Source organism: Notothenia rossii (genome assembly GCF_949606895.1).
Source record: "Notothenia rossii genome assembly, chromosome: 8".
Lineage (NCBI taxonomy): Eukaryota > Metazoa > Chordata > Actinopteri > Perciformes > Nototheniidae > Notothenia > Notothenia rossii.
This window is the reverse complement of record NC_136906.1, coordinates 17,433,795-17,459,133: the sequence shown is the minus strand read 5'-3', so window position 1 is coordinate 17,459,133 and position 25,339 is coordinate 17,433,795. Positions and strand designations below refer to the sequence as shown.

The 25,339-nt window shown below is 41.8% G+C and overlaps 1 protein-coding gene across 6 annotated transcripts in view; it reads right to left on the bottom strand.

Moving 5' to 3' along the window:
- Window positions 1-24,741, bottom strand: part of cyth1a (cytohesin 1a) — a 41,938-nt gene extending 17,197 nt beyond the window's left edge. For 2 of the 6 annotated variants that reach the window (XR_013801175.1, XR_013801176.1), the window contains exon 1: window positions 17,763-18,151. Coding sequence is in view for 3 of the 6 variants with exons in the window: in XM_079641951.1 (XP_079498077.1) it covers window positions 17,763-17,844 (82 nt within the window). In the remaining 3 variants the exon portion in view is untranslated. Of the gene's footprint in view, window positions 1-2,727; window positions 2,979-8,802; window positions 9,035-17,762; window positions 18,152-24,520 lie in introns of those variants that run through there. The other 4 variants (XM_079641953.1, XM_079641951.1, XM_079641952.1 and 1 more) reach the window with 4 other exon arrangements.
- Between the last annotated feature and the right edge of the window lie 598 nt (window positions 24,742-25,339).

The following is a 25,339-nucleotide window of genomic DNA, read 5'->3' as shown; positions in this document are numbered from 1 at the left end:
TCATGCAGGAGCCGGCAGCTACTGTCTAAACTAAATACTGTCGTGATGAAACGCCATATCATGGATTATCAAGGATTATTTCTGAAACAGTATGGAGCTCAAAGGCTTTCTCTCTTGCCGGTTATACCACAAGGTGAGTTCCTTTTTATTTCCTGCTTCTTCACACACATGCTCTGTGCAGTACAGGTTAGCTCTGAGTGTTAGCGATGCTAATGTAAACATGCACCGACCATATTATGTCCAAAACAGTCGGGCATTGTTTCTGATAGCAACATTTCTGATAGGGCCGTGGGTGTAAAGTCAGCCTACATTTCCGATATTAAGTCATATCGGACGCAAATCTGGACCAGCTCCGTTGTAGCCCCGTTTTTAGAGATTTGGGTACGGTAGAAAAGAGAGAGGGTTTTATTTTCTGACACACCGGGGACACATTTATGTATAAAAGACATCAAGAAGTGCATTTTGCATGATAGGTCCCCTTTAAGTTGGCCTTTACACAAACTGTTTGCGCAAAATATCATGTTTTACCATTGTTAAATCCCTAAGGTGCTTTATTTAAAAAACATTCAACCGTTTGACCGGGTATGTCCTTATTTTTGGCTTCTAAGCATCAGCAGAGTTCCTAGATGGGCAAAGTCGTTTTTAGTGAGGGCTGGGTCAGCGGAGAGCACTGGGGAGCTGACATCAAGGGAGTTACCAATTATAGCTCCCTCTCCCACAGCGGCGGAGCCCACTAAAACACATCCTGATTTCCATCAAGGCAGAAGTCTCATTTCCACCCAGATCACTGAAGAACTCTCCTTGGAAAATAAGGAAATTAAATTCTTAAGTGCTTGTAGGATATCTCAGCCCCCCCCCTCCCCCCCTCCCTCCCTGCAGATGTGACCCAATTTAGGGAGCTCCTCTCAGCACAAAACGACACAAATCATCGCCTAGTTGCCCCTAGTGACACAGTAACTGGACGGGGTCACAAGATGCACACTTAGGTGGACTTAATAATATATACATGTGCTCCACAGTTTAGTGTGACACCAGATCTATTCTGTCTATATCTACTGAACCAGATGGAGACATCAGTGAATGTGTCTATGGTGCCTGTGATCTATGTATGAAGGAATATGCAAAGATATACACATCTATTTCTGAAGCCACGTGTCTGTCCATAATGACATCATTTCATGTTGATGAAGTGGACGCACTAATCAAGGCAGATGAATGACACAGTTTCTCTCTCCATCCGTTCTGCGTCTCCTCAAAATCTTTTAATTAGGCTTGATTAGCCTTAGTCTTCTTCCTCTCATCTACTCCATCTTTATCCCCGACTTTCTTTGAGTTGTCTAGCCAATCTAATCAGTTTAATACATCCACCTCCCCCCCCCCCCCTTTAAAACTGCCAAATGCGCCCTTCACCCCACCGAGGTCCCTGTAGGCTCCAATCAATCGACCCTTAGCCAAAACCAATGAGAGCACAAGCTGTAACAAGAAACAGTCCACTTCATGATGAGGTTTAATGCGTTCAGCACAAAACACGCGCACACAAACAATCGATAATGTGAGCTGGGATAGGCACAAACACACGGGTAAACCGGGGTCTAAAAAACCTTTCTGATCCTTTCTGCTGTTTGAACAACAAAGGGCGATTCAGAACGTCTCATCCGCTGATCTCTGATCCGAGACTGAATCTCATTACTACAGTAAACCCCAAGGGGACTGTCCCTCATATATATTTGAAGCCACACACACACACACACAGACGCAGACACACAAATACACCTTCATCTTCTGAACCAGACAGCTAGCAACAAAGCCTTGCATGGGCAGTGAAGGAATGCCAGTCCTGAATATGGGCACCGGCCCGATAGAACATGTTCACCTCTGACCTTCAGATCCCTTTCTACCAAACTGGACCACCAGGTGTGGATCAGAAAGCCACAAAGCATCCAACCTGACCTGCTGTGAGGGTAGGAGGATGTGAGGAGAGACTGAGAGAGGGGAGATACCAGGAGAACAAGTCCAGTGTTTGGCCGGGGAGGCGTGGGACGGCAAGTGGCAGGAGAACACGGAGATAGTGGGAAGAGATGTGGGACGATCACAGATTTCCCTTTGTGTCTGAAAGTGGCCTCTGATGGAATTCCTCTACAAGGCCCCGGCAGGGGACTGTCGGTGGCTGAAGCATCCTTGGCTTTGAATGTTGCCCTGATATTTATTTATTGGTCATCCCAGCTTTCTTTTGTGGCACTGAGAACATTAGTTAAGGGAATTCACCGTCTGACATGTGGTCATAAATACCTTGCCTCTTATGTTACCTTTATTGTTGGAAAATCGAACCATCAACAGCAATACAAACAGCAATCCTCAACCCAACTGACCACACTGCTCAGTCATTGGTTGCATCAGCTCTCATTCATCTTAAGTGTCATTGAGTGGAGCTCCATCCACTAAGCTTAACCACAACACAACAAACCAGGGTGGAGAATGACAGGAGAGCAGACAAACCCCTAGCACTTTAAATAATTCATCCAAGCTGCTTTTTATGTGGACAGCACACTATAACCCTTCACTGATTTAATCAAAGCATGGCTGTGGTTGGACACAGAATCAATGAAAACTGACCAAAGTCTAAAATGACATCAAAGGGCCAGAAATAACATGCTCTACAAACAGAGTGGAAAACAATACAAGAACAACTTCAAAAACACATGACGGCAAACAAATGTAAGTGCTAACCTGTACGAGAGTCCTCCAAAGAGCAAATGATGTGTCTTTCCAGAGAGCTCTTCTTCCTTCCCTACTTCTTATTTCTGTTCCTTGATATAAAAAAAGTCCTCTTTTCTGTCAGCTCCTGTGGCGTAACGCAGGCGGGCCAGAAGTCCACATGACAGGCTGCGGAGAGAAGGAGCCTGCTCCTCCAGTCACAGAGAGACACTGCCGGCTTTCCTCAACTGTACCGCTCTGCTATCAGCTCCCAGCATGCTCTCAGCACACTGACAGTCCATTTAGGAAGTCTTACTCACTGCCTCACTCCCTCCCTTTTTCTTTTTCGCTGTCACTACCATAGAGGCTCCACCCAGTGGTCATTCCCTTCCCTGCCTCCTGTTCACAGGGCAATATAAAGAAAGTCTATCCTAATGCCCACGTGTCTTTAAATACAGAGAGCTGTTATTAACCAGATGTGTGATTAATCGGGATTGTCACATTGAGATGTTGTTGTGGACTATTTGAAACAATTTGGGAGAAATCTGTCTTAGTTGGTGATCTGTATTAGAATTGATAACACCACTTCCTTGGGACGATACTGATGGTTGACACCCAGTCCTAATACAATAATTACAATACACAAATGTTAAACATTCACAAACAGTGTTTTAGAAGGGAACATAAGATATGACCATAGATTGTATTTATAAAAAGGGATATGACTCATAGTGGGTATTGTCCATAGTGTGATATGTCATGTAAAGCGCTTTGAGCACCTGGAAAAGCACTCTAATAAAAATGTAATGAATTCATATTATTAAACAATATAGTTAGCAGCAAAACATTACAAATATAAGGTCTACCCCAGATCAAAAACAGGGCACATTTCCAAGAAAAAAGTTTAGTATAAAGTCACATTTCTACCAAAGATTATAAATAGTTTTTCAGTAACTTCAGATTCAAACATATCAAGAAAAACCAAGATAGAAAAATGTACTGAACAAGACGGGGAGCAGTATTTTTAGGAAGTCTATCTTTTTCTCCAGACACATCCGGTCACCACAGTGAGGTAGTTATGAGCTGTTGGTATGAGTCAGCTCTTTTGAGCCAGGTCTTCTCTCCCGATGAGTCATGCCATCATCATGACCTCCAAACCCCAGTTTAACAATAGAGTCTGTCCTGAAGATAACTTTTTATTTGTCTTAAGAAATCTGAATCTGTAAAGTCAAAAGTAACATAAACTATCAGATAAATGTAGTGAAATAAAAAAAGAACGATATTGGCTTGAAGTGAGGTAAAACAATAAAGTAGCATACCATAAATACTCAATACCTCAAAATTGTACTTTAGTGCAATACTTGAGTAAATGTACTTTAGTAAATCCCACCACTGGCATTATCCCAAATGATTCATGCCCAAAGATTGCACAGCATTCCTCCTCGTCGTGTTGGTACAGCATGAGTGTTGACTTGCCCCGGGAGCGTCTGCATCACAGAGCAGATGTGAGCGCTTCCCTCACGTCTGCATATCTTTATGAGTCAACCTGGAGCCCTCTGCAGGCCCAGTGACACAGCTGCTCTCACTGCTGTCAGTACGGGACCCATGTGTTGTAGGTTACAGCCGGCTCTGACACGGAGTGGTGATTTATATTCTGGATTCCACGACTAAACAGATCATATTGAAATGCCAGAAGGAAAACATGTTCACTTGATCATCCTATGACTATCAGTATTAAAATCTGAATCAAATAAACCTGCAGGTCAAGATTTGGATTGTTTATTTCTAGTCTTTTAATTTCTCTAATGTACAGTGCCTTGTCTTTTTATGCGGCTACAACACACAAATCTCCCAAATTGGGATCAATAAAGTACTTGTTATCTTATCTTAAGATCAGGCACTTTGTCTTTGAGTTACCTCGAAACTACAGAGTAAAGTAGATATGTAAGCAAGAAAATAAATAAACACCTTAAGAGCCCATATTCATTACATTAGTTTTCTCTTTACTGTTGAGCCTGTAGATTTACCCTGAGGTTAGGAGCCACTGCACTGCCCAGTTAAAACCGCCCCTAGCCTTGTCTCTTCCACAAAAAACAACCTGTAATTGTTGTATTGTACATGAGTGGGGTCAGGTGTATGCCTCGCCATCGAGTAACGGGATTCAAAGGAATGTTGATCCCCCAAAGGACCTTAATATCCCAGAAACAGCTCTCTGTCTGCTGGCTGTGTTAAAGCTTCAGTGAAGGAATGCTGGGAGCAGAGGATGTGGCTGGGTGGAGGCTGGAGCTGCAGAACGTATAGCGAGGTCTGCCACCACACACAGCAGCTTCGATGTAAAGCAAACATACAGACGAGTCCGCAGCATACACATCCCGCAGCTTCACGCACACAATCCATCACTATATGAACACAAGAGATCAGCTTTCTGAAATAATCTCCATTCTGTTTTATTGGCATTTATCAACATGAATTGTTTGGTTAGGACAATGTTCTCAATGTTTTTCCTCAAAAGCGGAAGTGCTATTTCTACCCACAATGCATGCCTTTGTCCTCCAATGCTGCTGGCCTTGATTCTTATCAGGGCTGAACTACTATCAACATCCTCTCTGGCCAGTAAAACACACACATCCAGAAAACACATGATGGGAAAGCTGGAAGAGCCAGCCGTGTTTTCCTCTCTTCTTATTTCTGTCCCTGCGTGGCTTTTTCTGTCATAAGGCAGTGTAAATGTAAGCCCACACACAACCTGTGGGATTTCATTTGCTGTCGAGCATATTGACAACCTCTCTGCTTCCTGTTTGTTAGCTGTTCTCAACGTTCAGGGGAGGAGTGAAAGCTGACGCTAAACCCACACATCCTGTGGAAAATGTAACAAAATAGCCATCCTGCAGTACTTTCATTCACCCGCTCTCATGTAACCATGTTGTGATAGAGTTCAAATGGGATCTGAACAGTGCACAAATAACAACATGACCCCACCAAAGCAGCTCCTCAACTCAGCATGCATTGTTTGCCTCTTTGTCTAAAGTTATATGGTGCAAGAGCTTTCTCAATGCATTTTGAAAAAAAGGATTAAACACACAAAACATATAGTATATATCCAGTGTTTCCCATACATTGATTTATTTGTCGCGGGCCGCCACAATTAAATATCGTCCGCCACAAATGGATCTCATAAAAAAAAAATTATTATTCTTTTTTTTTTTGTGAGGTGGGCTGAGGATCGGAAGGTTGGGAGTTCAAATCCTGCCTGGAACACCACTACTAGTGTGCCCTTGAGCAAGGCACTTAGCCCTCGGTTACTCCAGGGAGAATGTCACTGTAATTGGTCATTGTAAGTCGCTTTGGAATAAGGCGTCTGCTAAATACCTAAATGCAACAAGAACGTTGGGGGGGTGCGGTGCCCCCACAAATAGAATCAAATTCTGTGGGACACACTGCCTCAATCATTTGTAAATTAACAAAAGATGTGATAAGCTATTCTAAAAGAATATCAGGAAATACTTGCAGTTTTTTATTCTTTCCTGCAGCTCAGAAAAATCATATACAAATATTGCTGAGCAGACTACGCCAGCGCAACCAGACTGTGACCAGACCCTGAATGCACCACAGCTGTGATGGGTAGTCAAATCAGCACAGTCTATTAAAATGCGGTGTCTATGGAGTTCCTGCCAAGCGCCATTTTACATTTCTATGCCCTGTCAACGGGACTGATCATAGAGGCCTGTATGTAGAAAATGAATGCAGGCATGTCTCTACCTGCTGCAAACCAACTTCATCAGCTCAGGAGAAAAGACAAAAAAATGTACTGCAGGCTCAAATGTGCGAGATAGAAGGAACACGTTAAAGTGAAAAACAGTTCTGGTGAAATGTGAGAAAAATGTGAATATTATTATAAAATAAATGAAGCCTGGATGCAGCGGGGCTGGCACACACTTCAGACAGCGTCCCCTCACACATTTAAAAGTTGAGGATTGTTTGATACATTTGTGGAACACAGAGGATATGGCTTCTCACAGACCGGTTTAAAGACAAGTTTATGAAAACGAATACAGCCACCAAATAACGGTCAACCGTGTTCATAGCAAATTTCAGAGAAACAAGTTTTCCCACGCAAGTCCTTTCGTTATCCTGACAGGCAGCACCGTTTGAGAGAGCAGTAACTTCAGAGAATACATTGATTCAATGTTCTAAGTCTATAATGTGTCAGAGAATAAAGAAACACACACACAAGCTTCCAGATCCCAAGGGGACATGGTCAAATACATTTCCTTTTTACAGCTTGCTTGATCTAGCAATCCTTTAGAATGTGTTGTTAATAAATGTCTTAAACAAGTAATACAAGTACAGAGAATAAGGCAATAGAATAGGATAGTGTGTGGCCAAGATCTTTTTTTTTAATTTGATGTAAAAAATGACAACTTAGATTATTTCCAAATTCAGACTTTTAAAAAAAAGATTTTAGATGTTTTGCTTTTGGTCAGGTTTTTTAATTGCCCTTTGCTTTCTTAAACAAGCTATGAAAGGCCATTCATATTTGTTCCCATGTTGAACTCTGTCATTAATTAATACATCTAATGAATTGTTAATGCATATAGAACAATAAAAAGACAATGAAAAGACTTATTGATCCCCATCCCACACCCACATATAACCAAACATTACTTTGGCAGGTTGCTGTGGTTTAAAAACTGAGCTATTATTTGTCTGCCTCTTTAATTGACTGGTGGCACTGCCCTAAATATTTCAGCAATGAAGCATACTATGTTCTGCTGGGATACTAACAACACCTCACTGCACCATAGTAAACACATTTGTCCAATTACATTATAGCTGTAATTGTGCACTGGCCTGAGAGGTAAGGAGGTCCACTCGAAGCTGGAAAGAAGGCTAAAATATGATTATGGGGAGAGGATGGCGATTATCAAACCACCGGGGCATTACTGCCAGGCAGGGCATTGTTCTGGTGGGCCCCATTAGATCTCTCAGCTCCACTCATTAGGGAACCATTAGTGACAACTACTCCAACTTCCCAGACCACCCACCCCTAAGTGGCAGAGACAAATGGACTCGAATAGAATCGACTGTTCCCCTGTCTCATTCCTGAAAACAGAAGCAAAAAGTGTGGAAGTTCTGCCTCTCCATCAGCAGAACAAAAGAGCAGCAGCATATAACAGGATCAGTCGCTCAGATGTTCACTGTTCTCTAACACGATTAATACGGGCGGGGGTGCTAATTAATTCTGGCAGGCCAACCACAGAGATGAAGGCATCAGGCTCAGCAACAAAGGGTTTGTGTCTGACTTAAATGGCTGCTCACTCCTTTATTTCTATATAGTACTGGCATTTTAACTATGCTTTTTATAATGTTTAACTATCTGTTGGAATGGGGATGTGAGGATAACATAACTATTTGTACTAGGATAATGTTAAAGATGAAATTAAATGTTTTGAATGTCAGTGATTTGCTGCCATAGGAAGGAGTTACTGTCTGTTCTCACACCTGTTGCTGCTTACAGACCAGCAGTCACTTAAAAATGTGTTGTGCATTAGGGGCCAAAAATGCGTTACTGAAGTGTTTATACATGTGGTTACAAAATAACACCCACAGTGCACATATTAAAACCTACAATATATATTTCTTACTGTATCTTTAACAAACAGACTGTGGCAATGTATTAATAGCAATTTACAAACTTCAAATGGCAATGCTAACATAAAGGAGCCTTTTTGTGTGTTTTATGATGATTTTGTGAATTTGTTTTAATAGCATTTTGCATACAGACACTATAACTGACTGTGAATTATATACTATTATATAATTTGTGTTTTTATAGATGTTGCCCACGTTTAGAAACCCACAACACAATGCACATAGTTGACTGAGTCAATACAATAGTGTGGGGAATGGAGCAGTAAACAATGTCAACAAGGCCAAACGATCCAGCACCCACTTCACACATTTGGTTCCTGAGATTTCCCTTAAACATTTCACCCGTAAACAAAGTTTAAACTTCCCATAAACATATCCTGTATCTAAACACATCATGTAAAGACATTTCAACGACATTCAGACGATACATATGTATTTCCTGGCTGCTTCACTCACCTACGCCGTCTTCCGATTTTAACACCATGCTGTCTCCGTGCAGTTCCGAGTTGAAAAAGTTACAAGTGGTTTCCGAGCGACAAAAACTTTGACTGATTACCAGTATCGGTAAATATATTGACCTGTTTTATAAGTTTTTCTGCCGATTTAACAAACACACTTGGGAATGGTTTCTTCGGTAAGTGAAGGGTGGCTCTGTCGACAGCTCAAGGGAGTGGTTAGAAGAGACGAAGGAGGACTTTAACCAGCCAATCTGTCCTGCGCGCGATTCTCTGTCAAGGCACGCGGCAGGACAAAAACGATGAGGTTCTGGTTGTGACTTTCACAATAAAATCCGCACAAACATTTACCAAACGGGTTTATCATGGCCGAAACAAGGATGGTTGAAAAGAAGGGGGGAATTGAATTTCTATTGAATATTGTCAATTTGTATTTGATTGGGCCTACAAGATAAATAGCTATAACAAATTAGCATCAAAAGTAGGAAGCACAAATAGTCTAATTATTATAAGATCTCAAGTAGTAGCTAGCAGTTATATTAATAATGAAAAGAAAATATATTTAGCGTAAGATATCTATTTAAGAAACGCGTTGGAGATAGGACAATTTGAGTTGTATCACTGTGAGTGGGTATGAGTTTAACAAATTCACTCGATTTCAGCAAATTTGGAAAATACAAAAATAAACCTACTAATTAACAAGCATAGTTCTTTACTTTAAGTCTATGATTAATTGAACTTTAATTTGTAGGAGCCGCTCCCTATCCGGTAACAGCTTCCCGTCACAGCTGACTTTCGTAGTCTGAAGGTGCAGCAAATGGGCCAGATGACGAGTCTGCTGTTGCCTTACACACACACACACACACACACACACACACACACACACACACACACACACACACACACACACACACACACACACACACACACACACACACACACACACACACACACACACACACACACACACACACACACACACACACACACACACACACACACACACACACACACGCTGCTGTTGGGACAGGGTTGAGTGGGGGCAGGGAGAGAAAAGTGATTGACACACACAGGCACTGCAGTTCACTGGTGCTGATGTTACGATTGCGAATTCACCACATCCGCTGAGCAGACGTGTTTGCAGTCTGACTTTTATCTCTTCAGAAAATAGCAGCAACACTGGTCTGTGGGCTGTGGCGAACACAATCATACTTACAAGCACTTTCAAACACCTGTTGGATTTTCAAGTGAAATCACAGTGGGCTATATTCCCATACGTGGTATTAGTCGCTATTTATTCAGCAACTTAAATCGTCTGTTTGCTTTTGTTCTGGGTTTTTTGGGCTGCTACTGACACTTGCCCTATGCTATGGTTGGCCATTCATTTTTAATTAATATAACCAAAACAAGCTAAAATTTGAAATACTAAAGGTCTTCTTTTCATTCGGGATGTTTCAGTATGTTTAGGTAAATAGTTGATTGACATTAACCATTTGTTATTGCACTACTCAAAATGGTGAATCCCAGCGACAAGACTACAACCACGTAGCAAACACACTGCTGTGTTGCCAATGGTAAAACTGGTTCTACCAAATCCTGCTGAGACTGTCAGGATTCACCTTGACATGTTCATCCTGCTCCATCAACACAGTAAACTAACCTTTACTGCTGACTGTGATAAGGTACATCTGATGATTGCTCTGGCAGGGAGATATTTCATGGATTATTTTTAAGGGAAAACTGTTAGGACAGACAGGAAAGCTACAGAGTTTCTCATTTTTATGTTGAAAGAGTCTAAATCAGCCTACTGTTTATATAACACCTGCTGGACTGTGCTGCTGTCAGATAGGAGAGGGCCTGTCGCTGCCTGTCGATGAACACAGGAGCGCCAAGAGGAATGCTGCGCTCACAGAGAGGAGATAACACCTCCTCCCTGTTTTTCTTTTAACTCTCCAATCCTGTTTCACTAGGAGAAAAAAATGTGTCTAAATACCTGTCGGGAAATATTTTCCCAGGCCCACACCTTTGACCCAGTTTGCCTGCAACCTTGGCCTGCTGTGCTCTCAGTGTGTTGTCTGCCTGTTCCTGCCTGTTGGCGTAAACTGATAGAGGTGTTATGGTGTTATCTTGTTATGCAAATTGTTGATTATTCTCTCAGAACTAGCTAAATACATGGGTCTGGGGAAGAGATCTTCAGAATTGGTTTGGCAACCGCCAACTCATGGCACAGCACATGTCTTGTGAATTATCCGGCCCAAGCTCCAAATAAACCATCAGTGTTTGCCATCAAAGTTCCTGCTCTCCCCATGTCTCTCTGAGTCCTGTCTCCATTACTTCAGACGTTTCCATCACAATACCTAAAGCATAAAATCCTACCCCACTCCTGAAAGGCCTTCGTCTGCATGGCTACTTCATTTGAGAGGCTAGGCTTCAAGCTGTGGCCTATGAATGCCTCAGTTGTGCTGCCAAAACTCAACAACTGACAATGTAGTTCGTGAAGTGAACCTTGTTCACACAAAGTTTCTATTCATTGTTAGAAAGTTCATCCATACCCCAGAGCTCTGCTGCTGTCCTGAAGAACCCAGTACCAGTGAAACCAGAGCCCCGTTTGACCTTCAAATAAAGAGATCCTCAGTTGATATCAACACGTTGTTGTCTGCAACTTCCTGACAGAACTGACCCTTGAATAAATGTGAAGTTAAATATGCAAGTGTCAAAGCAGCGTCATACTAGATGCTGAAATGTAAAAGAGGGTTTTGTTTTTGTATGTTTGAGACATTTCCTGAAAGAACAATGTTTTTTATTTCATCACTCTTCTCTTTTGTTCACAAGGTTTTGTTAACAATTTTAAGGGCAATTTAGCTTGAAAAAAAACAGGAATGCCTGACAATTTAAGCTAATACAATAAAATAACAACTTAGAGATACAATAATATGCATCAACACTTTTTTGAAACAATTTGAACATACATTAATCGACTGAAAAATACTGGCAGGCGATACTATTTTGTTTCCATTATTTATAATATTGGTCCTTAAGCACATCTGCTGCTCCGTCTGCAACATAGGAAAGGTAGAATCAGTTATTCGGACAGAGCTTCTTTTGACAACTTTCCAGCAGCTGAATCTGCATTAGCTGAAAGTAGCTCAATAACATCGCTGAACATTTTGAACACACAAAAGCCTTGTTATGAAATAGCTGATCTTGGCATACTTTGTTAAGCCCTTGGATTACAGTGTGGTTGCATGTGACAGAGCCGATTTTCGAGAGCAATCCTGGCTCTCGAGTTTAAAAATGTGCCCCCCAGCTTCTTGTGAAAACTGGCTGACCAACTAATCAGCTGTATGGACATTGCACAAGCCATGTTGCCCCATATTGTTTCCCACAGAAAGTTTCTACAACTGGTTAGGCAGAAAAAGCCCTGTCTTCAAATTCTGAAATGTGCTAGCATTTTGTGAACTTGGGGGAAAATATTGTAAAAAAAAGTATGCAGAGGCCGAAATATCATGGTTTTTAGCACTTTATATGAGCCAACCTCCACTGGATCCTACTCTTCCCAAAATGCAACTTGATAGTCTCTATATTAGTTTTTTAGTAAATGTCAATTTCTTTCAAACTCAAGACCCCCGTTTTTAAAGCCGGCTTTCTAAAATGTGTCCATACAGAGAGCACATTTCAACTAAATTGATCTTGATGTATATACAACCAATGGGAGTCTTGCCTGAAGGGTTAGCTTGTTTCCGGCTGTGTGTGCCCGGGGCAATGTAGTGGTCTACTCTCCAATCATCATGGCTATAACTGTAACTGTACCACAGGGTTGTTCCTGAAACCACAAGGCTCTATTATTAGCCATATCACCATAACAACACAACTTAAGCTACAACAGCAAATATTGGTGTTTAAATAACCTGAATTAGGTTGGAAAAGTGAGAAAAGTATTTGTTACAATCAAAAGAGATGCCAAGAATGACCCCTGCTGATCATCTGGAGTAATTACAGCTCACACTGGACACATATCACTAAAACTATACCTAAATTGTGAAATATAAGGGCAATTATTTGGGAAGGCCTCCACACATGCAAAATTTATTAATATATAGTGTAATTATGTATTATACTTACAAACAAAATTAGTTTCCAGAGTGTAGTTTGTGTAACCTTGAAAGAAGGAAACACCAGACATGAAAAATTCCTCTGTTTCTACGATTTCTACATGCATGGCAGGCATTCTTTGGCATTAGCTGCATCTGGAGTTTTGATGCGCCATGCAACATGACTCATTGCACTAGCTGATCCTGAAACCACTTTCATTTTACAGGTGCAGTCAGAGGTAAATCCATCCTTTAATTTTCCGAGGGAGGGAGTGGGCAGACCTGTATGGGCTCAGAACAGTCTCATAATACACACATGCACACAGAAGGATTCACACTTGTATTTCATGATCCGCAAAAGGATTCACACTTGTATTTCCGGATCCACACTTGTGTTTTTCGATGCACACACAAATGTGTTCCGTTTCATATACATGTAAATAAAATCCAAACACAGAAAAAAGTTTTACATATGTATTTTTGATCCACACATATTTGTTTTCTGTTTAAAACCCCTTAAGAGCGACTGTGGCTGTGAGGGAGTGTGGTCGTGGCTGTGAGGGAGTGTGGTCGTCTTTCAACCAGAAGGTTGTGGGTTCGATCCCAGCCCATGCAGTCAACATGTCGATGTATCCTTGGGCAAGATACTTAACCCTGAGTTGCTCCCGATGGCATGACCAACGGTGTGTGAATGTTAGGTCCTAGAGTAAGGTACACTGCTCTGTATGAATGGGTGTGAATGGTTGAATGACATGTAGTATGTAAAGCGCTTTGAGGGGTCTTAAAGACTGGATAAAGCGCTATATAAAGTACAGTCCATTAACCATTTACCTTAACCAGCAAACACAAACCGCTTTCTGTGCTTGGATCGCTGTGCATTCGTGTGTGGGTTTTTTGAGACTCCCCTGACGCTCACCCGATTCGTACTTGTAAGTTCTCTCATCTATAGCCAATCAGATGTCTCCTCCAGTCTAAGCCAATCACATGAGCGCGCCCCCACGAGGGTAGGATTTATTGCGTTCATGACACTTCATTATACGCATTTTGCGCTATCCGGTCAGCTCGCTAAACAGAGGGCGGAGCATCAGGTGATCATGCAGAGCTGCGTGTCTCGTCTCCCCCCGTTAACAGTTCACCGTCTAGCACTGGCTTCGTAATGCACTGATCGATTAGGCTAAGCTAACCTGTAGCTGCTCCCTCCACACTCACAACAACTGCGAAGACATAAATAAAGCAGCTGTATTCGCCATACAGGAAACACACATTTAAAACGGTTTTGCCTGCCGTTTTTGTGTACACATAAACATTCATCAATGGTTCGGAAAGTGGCGCTGTACCTTAATAATATAAAGCATTCGGAAAGTGGCAATGTACTGAGAGTGGAGGTGTCCTGAGATTAGCGCCTGCAGGCAGGCTCCATGGACGTGTCAGCTCCATGGACGTGTCAGCTCCGGACTGCGCAAAGTGCGTACATGAAGCGCTACGTCATAAACGCAAGAAATCTACCCTCAGGGGGCGCGCTCATGTGATTGGCTTAGAATTGAGGAGACATCTGATTGGCTATAGATAGAAAAAATTACAAGTACGAATCGGCTGACCGTCAGGGGAGTCTCAAAAAACCCACACACGAATGCACAGCGATCCATGCACAGAAAGCGGTTTGTGTTTGCAGGTTCAGAGGTTTTAAACGGAAAACAAATATGTGTGGATCAAAAATACACATTTAAAATTTTTTCTGTATTTGGATTTTGTTTACATGTATATGAAACGGAACACATTTGTGTGTGCATTGAAAAACACAAGTGTGGATCCGGAAAAACAAGTGTGAATCCTTCTGTGTGCATGTGTGTATTATGAGACTGTTCTGAGCCCACAGAACTGAGCCATTAATTACTGACTTGAGTCATAATAAGGAAATAGCTCACCTTTCTGATGTGCTACTGAGTTAAGATAAATCTGTGGGCAGCCATCACTTTGTATTACATGCATAAAGCTATATCATACAACATGATCTTAACGTTTCCTTAACAGCAAGATTGTATACTTTCTAAGGCGTTTCCTTTGAAGCAGCCTACAGTATAACTCACATACTCTTACATTAGATATACATACTGCTGTCGGAAGATGGGGCTTTGCAAATCATTTTAGAAAGAGAGTGTAGAATTCAGAGAGCTCTTGCTGAAGTAGGACAGCCTGTCTAGAAGTCACTCTTCCTCGGGCTAGACACAAAGCATTCTGCACTGCATACATTTCTGCAGTTGACATCACCCCAACAAGCCTTGGTAGACTGCAGGCTGACAAAGCATTTGTTCATCTGTTATACATTATGCATACATGTCAGGGAATGACACAATAAAACCCCTTCTGTTCGTAGATGGATTGTGTCCACAGGCATGAAAGCTTAGGACAGCGTCGATATACGTACATCAGCAGTGCAACAATAAGAGATACAGTATGCCATACATGTCAGAGAAAAAGTATAAAACACAATAAAAACATTATTTTCTATCACAAACGCCTCTTAATTTCACTGCGTTTCCTCAAGATAAAAACCAAGAACTCAGAGAAAACAATTCCTCCCAAGCAATCAGAGGGACTTTAGTTGGCTTACTGAGCTGTATGGATTTCATTCGCCTTTGTTTTGATACCCACACACGCCTCTCTGAAGCTCTGGCAGGGACTGTTCTGTTCAGAATCCAAAACATATCAAACTGTGTGTTACCAGTAGAAAAACGTATCGTTTAAGACATCATTATAATCGTCTTTCATGTAAATATTCAGTGTTCATTACTTTTTTACCATACAAAGTTGAGACACCCAATAACCAAAACAAATGTAATATCAAGCTTAAAAAAAGGAGGCCCACGATCTCGAGGATCCCACACAGAGGTCGTTTGCTATCATAGCATCACCCTCCTCCTTAACAACAAGCTGATTTGGCAAATATTCTGAACACTCTTTCACTGACGGGCTTGTTGGTGCTCCCAAATAAATCACTTTTTCCTGAACTGACGCTGGAGCCCAAATGGACTATTTTCCATAAATGAAAATCATGGCAAACCCCAGGCCTAAGAGAGCAAATAGCGCTGATATTAAGCATCTAAATTACAATCACGTCTTCTTTGGGCGATGCTCTGGCTGCTATCAGTCCCAGTCTGTGCCCTGGGAAGATTCATTGGGCATGTTGAGTCACACTCAGAGACTGTGAAAGTTAGACTCACAGTAACATTTACAGTCTGAAAGGGCAGTGACATAACACTGTAGGCCTACTTAGTTAAGAGGAGTGACTAAGACAACTGAAATAATCAATGTAAATTACCCTGGGAAACATAAAGACTTTGGGAAATAAGCCGTCACGTCACCTAGTGAAACAGCCAGGTGACTTTTATTAATCTATCACTCATATACATAACTTTGTTCATGTCAAACAGCATTTGGCTCAATTTCAGGAGTAATTTAGTAGTGATGCTGATACATGATACAATAAGAACTCACGACCATTTGATGAGTCACACATGAATCACTAGCATGATTCATGATTAAAAACAGAAACACCAACCCATACAGAATACTGCGCAAACCCTTCCCACCACAAGGAGTCCAAAATGCAACGGCTGCCATTTCAACATGTAGGTTTTCATAACGGTTTATGCAAAAAAATGGCACTTGCAGATGGTGACAGCTGGGAAAAAGCCTTTGGGAATATATTAAGTTTAGACTGGAGGCTAACTATTCAAATGACAACCCGCTGACATATCAAACCAGAACTTTTCTTCCATTCTACCCAATGTGTCAAGTAATTATTCTTAGCGAGACAACAATCGGATAATCTTTGTTGTCACCATGTTCTTGATACCAGAACAGAACATTCTAGATTACGTAGCGTTTGAAATACCAAATCGGAAAAAGAAGTCCCCTCTCATGTTTGACCATGCTGCTGATTCAGGTGTTTTTAAAATCACTGAGACAGCACTGTTTCCCCATTCAGTCAGCTGATTCACCACAACCCAGCGAAGCCGCTTTAGTCATGTCAACACTGTCTGCCAACATAGTTTTAAGCACTCCCAATAGAAACCTGTACACAACCCTGCACTGAAGGGTAATGCAGTTGCATCACCTAACAACCAACAATCCAAAACAAACAGTAACACAAACTGGCTCCATTACAGTTCAGATTCTGGTATGACTACAGTGAAGTGAAGGGATACGTCTTAGAAACAGATGGGGAGTATGAAAAAGCTCCTAAAGAGGTCAACGTCTTAGCCAGCTCAACTTCTCCTCCATCTGTTATTATGAGAGTTGTTTATGCAGGTTAGGAGGCGATCTCTGTAGACACAACAACATGCTGTCCCCGTTATCGAAGAAGACAGCAACAGGGAGAACTTTTTTAATGCTCGGGAAAAAGCAGAAATATGTGGCTGTTTTTACCTGAGGTTATAGTGTTGCCATACGATGTGTGAAAGAGGTTGTGAGAAGTCACCTTGAACAGTTCAATGGGTTTTGGCTGGGGATAGTGTGTGAGACCTGCTGGAGATTAGATCTACTCAGTAAGTAATAACATTAGCCCGCTCCCTCTCAGCATGTGTGTGCACAGAGCTTTAAGTTAATGAGAGAACCTCCTTAGCCACGGGAAGCTACCTCTATTTCTGTCCCGCTGTTATCATCCCGTGTGTTTGTGAATGTGGTCAAACAAGCACCTACAAGGACACAAACACTGCCAAGCAACATGTTTTTATCGCCAGTATGAGACATATTTTAATTGATGTTGATTTATCTATTTTAAGCCATGTTACAGGAAGAAATGCAACAACAAGCGACCTGCAAACAATCGTACAACAACACCATAAGGCCCAAAGTTATGTGAGTTTACCTGGAGCTTGCTGAAGCGGCTTCACGGCTGGACACAAGAACGTCTGAAGGCTGGACACGCAGAGTTCACTCACTGACCCCATAGCTTCAGTGATGGGTGTGTATGTGAGGGATCTGTTGGTGGCTGTGTGAGGGCTTCCTCCTGACGATTCAGATTGAGATGGAAACAGGGGAAGTAACTGAGGCCTGGAGGTCCCCGCTTAGGCTGCTGGGAGTCACTCAGTCCAAGGAGAGACACCAACTGTGAGGAACTCCATTCGGTCACTTATTCCCCCCCCCACCCCAGCTGCTGGATGAATCCTGCGCTCCCCGGCCAGTCTCTCACACTCACCTACTTTCTCTTCCCTCTCGATTAGAGCGAATGTGCAACTTGCCAGGACGCTGAAATCACTTCTGCTTTCGCCCAGTTCCCCTTTTTTGCTGGTGTCTCAGCCTCTCTCTATCCTCCTCTGCTCTGTCTCTCTCTTCCTCTCTGTCTCCCTTCCTCTCTCTCTCTCTCTCTCTCTTTCTCTCCCACTTGCACTCTCTTGATACTTTCCATACTAATTCAAGCAGATATTCTTAGACATAACAGAATGCACACACAAATGGAAAAGTCAGCTTGTACTTTAAAGCGTATGTTAATGTAACTTCAGGGCAGATCTCTATTTTCTGTTACTTTGTTTTTGCTGGAAGCTAGTTTGCCTGATAAAATGTAGAAACCACGGGAGGATTCATTTCAGAAACAGTTCATTCAATTGTTTTACTGTGCATCAGGCTCATGGAGAAATATCCGCAGCACATTTATTTGTTTTGTGCACTGCAGTGTTTGAGTTCCATCTCCACAGTAGCTTTTTAGCTTCTAGTCACTCATCATTTTTTTGGCTTCAAAAGCCTTGTATATAAATTCAAGATATCATTGTTGCTTGGCAACGGGGTGAAATAAATAATTTCTTCCTGGGCAAAACACTGGGAGCCATTTGTTTTGATCAGATAATATCTTCACAGCTATTGAGGTTATTCACCGCGACACAGTCACATTTTCATGGTCTTGAAATCACATGACACTGGTGTCTGGTTCTGCTACAGATGTGCTCCTAATCATCGCAAATCGATTACATTTTGGATTTCCAAAATGTTTTACCAACTCCTGAACTCCTGCCACTCTGAATTAGCCTACCTGCCAATTTCACACAGTCTCTAACTCCTTAAAGGTCCCATGTCATGGCCATTTCTACTGATCATATTTCCTTTGTTGAGGTCTACTAGAATAGATTTAAATTGTGCAATTTTCCAAACTCACATTGGTTTCTCATACAGCATCTCTGTATAGTATGTGTATTCACCAGGTATTCACTCTCTGTCCTAAACGGCTTGTTGGAGCTCCTGCCCCCCCCCCCCCCCCCCCCCCCACCTCCTCCCTGTGAGCCCAGTGTGCTCTGATTGGTCGGGACATTGTGAGGCTCGTTGCTGCGAGGAGCGGACAGGTTTCCGAGTCGCGATACAGCGAGAACAAGCTCATCCTGAGCACACACAAACACTCACAGCCGAAGTAAAAACAATAAGTGTGGCTTGATATTGGGTAAGAAAAAGGATTATAACGCAGTGAGAAAGGGTCTGCGGAGAGCATTTCTCCGCGATCCCAACTCGTCTATTAACAGCGTTTACCAGCTAAGGGATCCTGGTATGTGAGGTGCTCCGCGGATTGGTCCATTTGGGCCAATCCGGTCATTTGTTGTTATTTTGGGTGTTCACACGTCACAGAACTCAGGAAGCAAACAATGGAAAATGAGAAATCTGCAACGAGGCGTTTTGGGGCAGCATAGACAGGTATTTTCTGTGTTAGAGTTTTACTCGCTACAGGGTGTACTTTGAGGGTTTTTGACTCTGCAGACTGTTTACATGCATAAAAACCTTCATAACAAACAAGGGGACGGGTAATAACCGGAAAAGCATGACATGGGCCCTTTAATAACAGCTCTCTCATTTAGTGTCAGTCACTATTAATGATCAATTTGACCCTTCATCAATGGCAAGCATGTCAGCAACTCAGGCTAGGTGGCATTACAGAACCCATCTAGCTATAACTGATATATACTGCATTTCTTCACCCTGCCAGGCTCTGACATGACCTCTGATCTAACAATCATTGCTCAGTTCATTGCCAGAGGGCCGAGTGCCCTGGAGTGACCCCTACCTGAACTGCATAGTCAGTCCTGACCATTGTTTAGTGCTGCAGCTGCACATCGCCTTGTCACGGGAGGAATAGCGACACTGTACACGTTGAAGTCAGCACAAATGTCGTCTTCTCTTTTTTAATATGCATATTCCTCCCCTACCGCTTTGCTCCACATTACCTCTCTGAATAAGAGTGTGTTGTCAGCAGCAACTCAGTCAGCACCTGCCGTGAGTTTAAATAAGTAAACAGGTAGATAGATAGATAGATAGATAGATAGATAGATAGATAGATAGATAGATAGATAGATAGATAGATAGATAGATAGATAGATAGATAGATAGATAGATAGATAGATAGATAGATAGATAGATAGATAGATAGATAGATAGATAGATAGATAGATAGATAGATAGATAGATAGATAGATAGATAGATAGATAGATAGATAGATAGATAGATAGATAGATAGATAGATAGATATATAGATAGATAGACAGACAGATAGATAGATAGATAGATAGATAGATAGATAGATAGATAGATAGATAGATAGATAGATAGATAGATAGATAGATAGATAGATAGATAGATGGATACCTTAATACATCAGTTCCTTATCAGTTCATTGCTTTAAATGAAATAACGTCAATGTGTTAGACTAAACTGCCAAGTGGCAAGGCCTGAGTCCCCATAGCCAACTGTAAGTTCCCTAATGAAAGCCATAAACGCAAATGAGCCATAGCAATAACGGTAAACTTTGATTCAGTATGTCTATTGCCTCATTTGGTCTTGCAGGTTATTATAGTGCAACACAGCGTTGGAGACTTAGAGCACCGATTGCAGTCACTACAGGCTCGACTTAAAGGTTCCCTGAACAGTTTTTAATAAAGCCCTGTTGAACTGTTTTTCTAGGATTGTTTCCCCTTTTTGTTTATCCCATGTAACATTACTACCATTTCTACTGATCATAATTCCATAGTTGAGGTACACTAGAATATATTTACATTGTTCAATGTTCCAAAATCGAATTGGTTTTCTCATACAGCATCTCTGTATAGTATGTGTATTCACTCTGTCCCAAACGCCTTGTTGGAGCTCCTGCCCCCCCCCCTCCCCCCCTCCCTATGAGCCCACTGTGCTCTGATGTGTGTTCATGTGTTACAATGGCGTTTGTTAGCAGCCAGAAAATGACACCAGTAATGACGGCAGGTCTCCCTTGTAAAAGAGATCATTGATCTAAATGGGATTTTTTAGCTGGATAAATAAAGGCTACAAACAAACATACAAACAAACAGATGAGAATGCTGCGTGGGGTCTGGGTGCCGTGTTAGCGGGACGTTGCAGGGCTCGCTGCTCCGCCCTCTGAGACTCGAGGAGCGGACAGTATGAGCTGGATTACTGGTGTCGTTTCCTGGTTGCTGTGTGGGGTCTGCGAGACAGCGAGACACGGTGAAACTCAGCCTGAACTCAGCCTTAGCACACACACGTGAATGTGTGGCAAACTGTGAGTGGAGATCCACGCAGCTGCGGCTGAGAAAAGCTCTATGGAAGTCAATGGGACTCCCTGATAGTTGAAAATCGACGCTATAGGTCCCCCTACTGCGTTTGATAGTGAAGCCAAGGGATCTTGGTGTGTGAGGAGCTCCACGGATTGGTCCATTTGGACCAATTGGTCCATTGGGTCGTCGTTACGTCACTTGGTGCATAAAAAGCTACATAACACACAAGGGTACGGGTAATAACTGGAAAAGCATGATATGGGACCTTTAACATTTAAAGTTAAGGAGTAAGGATTTTTGGGGCATAAACATTGCTCAGTTTAACAGTCTGCAGTCATAACGACAAACACGCCGCTGTCTACTCACTCAGATGGTTTTAAATGGTAAAATAACTTCCTATAGCATCAATGCATGTCACATTACCACCATGTGTAGTGTGTAGTCCCTACCTTGAACTGGACCCACACATGCACTCTGTTATGCATACATGCCACCAGGTGGACATAGAATGGAACAACACCTTTTATTCTTAAAACCAGAAGGGCGTTAGTCATTCACAAAGTAAAATGTACCATACAGCAGATTGAATTCCTCTAGGTTGAAAAATCTAGCAGAAAACCTCCCGCCGCCTCAGCAGGCACGTCTAGCGGGAGAATCTGATGAAAAATACTCCTATGTTTGTCTTCAAACAGTCAGGTAGGTAGACACATCTCCTGTGTGATAAAAGAGTTTCCCCATATGGGTATGAAACTAACCGAGAGCTCGCCAAACTGTGTTGGTGGAACTCCTACACTGTAGCATCACATTCAGTGATTAACAATAGCTGGGTGGAAGCAGAACAAGCACCTATGCGGAAACCACTCAACAAAATGCTCACCGGAATAAAGCTTATCAGGCTGAATATGGATTTAAGCAACATTATCAGCAACACCCTAGCCCACGTGTCATTTCCTGTCTCAATGCCTTTAATGCTTTTCTCTATGTGCTTCCCTTAATCTTCATCTCTCTTTGATTGGTGTAGATTTAATGATGGAAAATAAAGGTGTGATGCTTTCATCAGCTTACTATTCTACACTGTAGCTTTTCTTGGTTTATTAAGTAGGCCTACAGCACAAGTGCAGACCTGGATTCACCTTGAAGTGACATATTTCAACTAAAAAAAATTATTTTCATGTCACACTTTTTTTTACTAGGAATACGATATGTCTGCACACGTCCTCTGAGATTTGGCTGCTGCTGCTGCTTTGACAGAGTATGCTTTGAAAGAGAGAGGAGCTTTGTGCAGGAGTAAACCTGTCTGATGATTGGTAGAGAGTGGCAGTATACAGTTGAAATCAACTTATTACAGACCAGCAGAAGCTCCTATATTTCAAACTGAGAGCGAAGGCGAAACCCATAACCACAGAAACCACACCTGCAGCTAGTGCACCACACCTATAAACCAGCACACAATTTCCTTTGTTTGCACACATCTCTTTATGCAAAGGAAAACTGAGCTGCATTGACAAGCGCAGGTAGATTGCAAAAGAGCACGAGAAAAAAAGATGATGATTCTGACAACGTGCAGCTCAAAGCCTTTGAAGTGAGGCTTGAAACAGAGCACAACCCAATGAATCCAGAGATTGCTGATTTAGGGAACCATCACAGTTCAAAAACACAGTATGGTAATTCTGTCCTAAATCTTTAGCCGGTGACTTTACACATGACACTGCAAGACTGTAAAATGCAAAGATTATCCTCAAATACACAGCATGGGGTTGTTGCATAAGTCTGCATCAATAATAAAGTAGAGCTGTACGAAAATAGTCTGTTTGAATCTTGACAGCGGATGGATTATTTCTATCCTCCCCCCTTCTCAGCTTCAAGTACGCTGAACAGTCACGGTGCTCAGACACAAGAGATGATATTACTTACTCATTCTGATCCACAAGCTCCTGATTTGACTAAAGAGGTGTCAGGGACAGTGAGAGTGTTATTTGAATGCGCTAGGAGTTTTGGCATGTCCCTTCTCTTGTGCTTCACACTTTAGCAGATAATTACATAATCATTGCCCTATTCATTGAACATAGAAAAGTACTGACAAGGGAAGACGACTGCAAATTAATATGATTATCCTCTCGAAACAAACATTATGTATGTGAAAAGTCACATGTTCCTTGTGTCTATGTCAAAAACACAATCAAGGGGCAATACTTTAGCTGGGTAAGTGAGGAAACAAAATACAGCTTTATAACTATAAAGCCCTCATTGGTAGTAAGGTTAGATCTCAGTTTTTTTGGATCAATTATGTGGGGTACCAGCCCTCCCTTCTGTGTACAGAGCATCAGTTTTGCAATGAGGCCATTTCTGATGGTTCTATTTTGAGATGCATTAAGCTCACAGAAAAAACGAAACTGCTAAATAATTGAGGCAAAGCCTCTATCATTGCCCAAACTGAGCCATCAGCTAGCTCATCATGGCCTTGACATCAACAGGGCGGGGAGGAAATCACCCTATGCGTGATTCAGAACTTCCTCTAAAGACAGTTTTACAAGAACGCATTTTGTGAAACTGTGTCATCTGAACAGCCTATATGCACCTCAGAAGAGAAGCCAGCTTATAAATAAATCCTTTTGCATCTCAATTCCCCCAGGAACGGAACTTTTTTGTCTTTCACTGCATTAACTCTACTGTCTATGTGGATTTCTACAGTGTCCACAATGCTCCCATACTGTAGCTGCAGTGCGATGCTAAATAATTAATCAAAGATAATTGTATACCCCTTTGGCATGAATACCAAAGGGGGCACCTGTTTTAAGATGCCATCTAAACACACAACAGGATTTTCCCTTTCCTGTGAAAGCGTTTCAATGTAATCAAGTAATGAGTCCCTTTATGAATTAAGGAAATTATACACAGTACAGTCTGCCATGCTCTCAGTGACAGTCCCACCACACTGTCACACTGACAGCAACATCAGTCTGTCATTTCCAAACACTTGGCACAGCAGATATCCAGCAATGCTTGAAACCCCGAACATACAGGGGTAGACAACTTTAAAGGGCTCGACTGTAAACGCCCACAACATGCAAAACAGTGTATATTAGTGGGAGGACGACAAACCGTGATTCTCCCCCTCCATGCTGATGGTGATGCTGCTGCAGGCGGCACCGTCCGGGGATGTCTCTCGCCAAGAGCTCGCAGCAATCCGGATACCTTCCTCCTTTCCTTTCCGGTGTCCTCCTCGCTTTGCTCACCTCCCAGGTTTCAACTTTACGGCAGGCTTTCTGAATATTCTCGACAGCTGACTCAATGCTTGTACTTTCCAGGTTGTTGCTGTTTTGTTTGTCCCCAGTTTAAAATGTGTGTGTGTGTGTGTGTGTGTGTGTGTGTGTGTGTGCCGATGTCGGCTGGCTGTTGATATCCAGAGGAGCCGGAGCACATGTTAGCCCCACCCCTTCCAGATGTGATGTCACAGTCTTACTTTGTTATCTGCAAAACTGCTATGCTGAATATTAGGACCTTCAATATTTCATTTATTTCCTTATTCACTAGCTGTCATCACCTAATTTAATACGATTTGTTAAAACATTGTTGTTTCTTATTTTCAGTTTGCTTCAAGCAGTGGCTGTACGAGAAAGACGTGCAGGACCAAGAAATGCTGGCCTGATTTGCAAAGACCGGAAGATACATACCAGAGAAGATAATGGATATTAACAAGAAAAAGAAAAAAAATACTTAAAAAAAAAAAATGTTTATAATTTCTTTGTTGCTATTTAAATTTTGAATTATATTTGTTATTTTTTAAATCAAATGCATCTATTTTAGATGATATATTTATTTAGATGTAAGGTTTTGTTGTAATATTATTGTATTGTTAATGTATAATTTATTAAATAAAAATACTGTTATGAACACTATACAATGTCTTTATTTTTGATA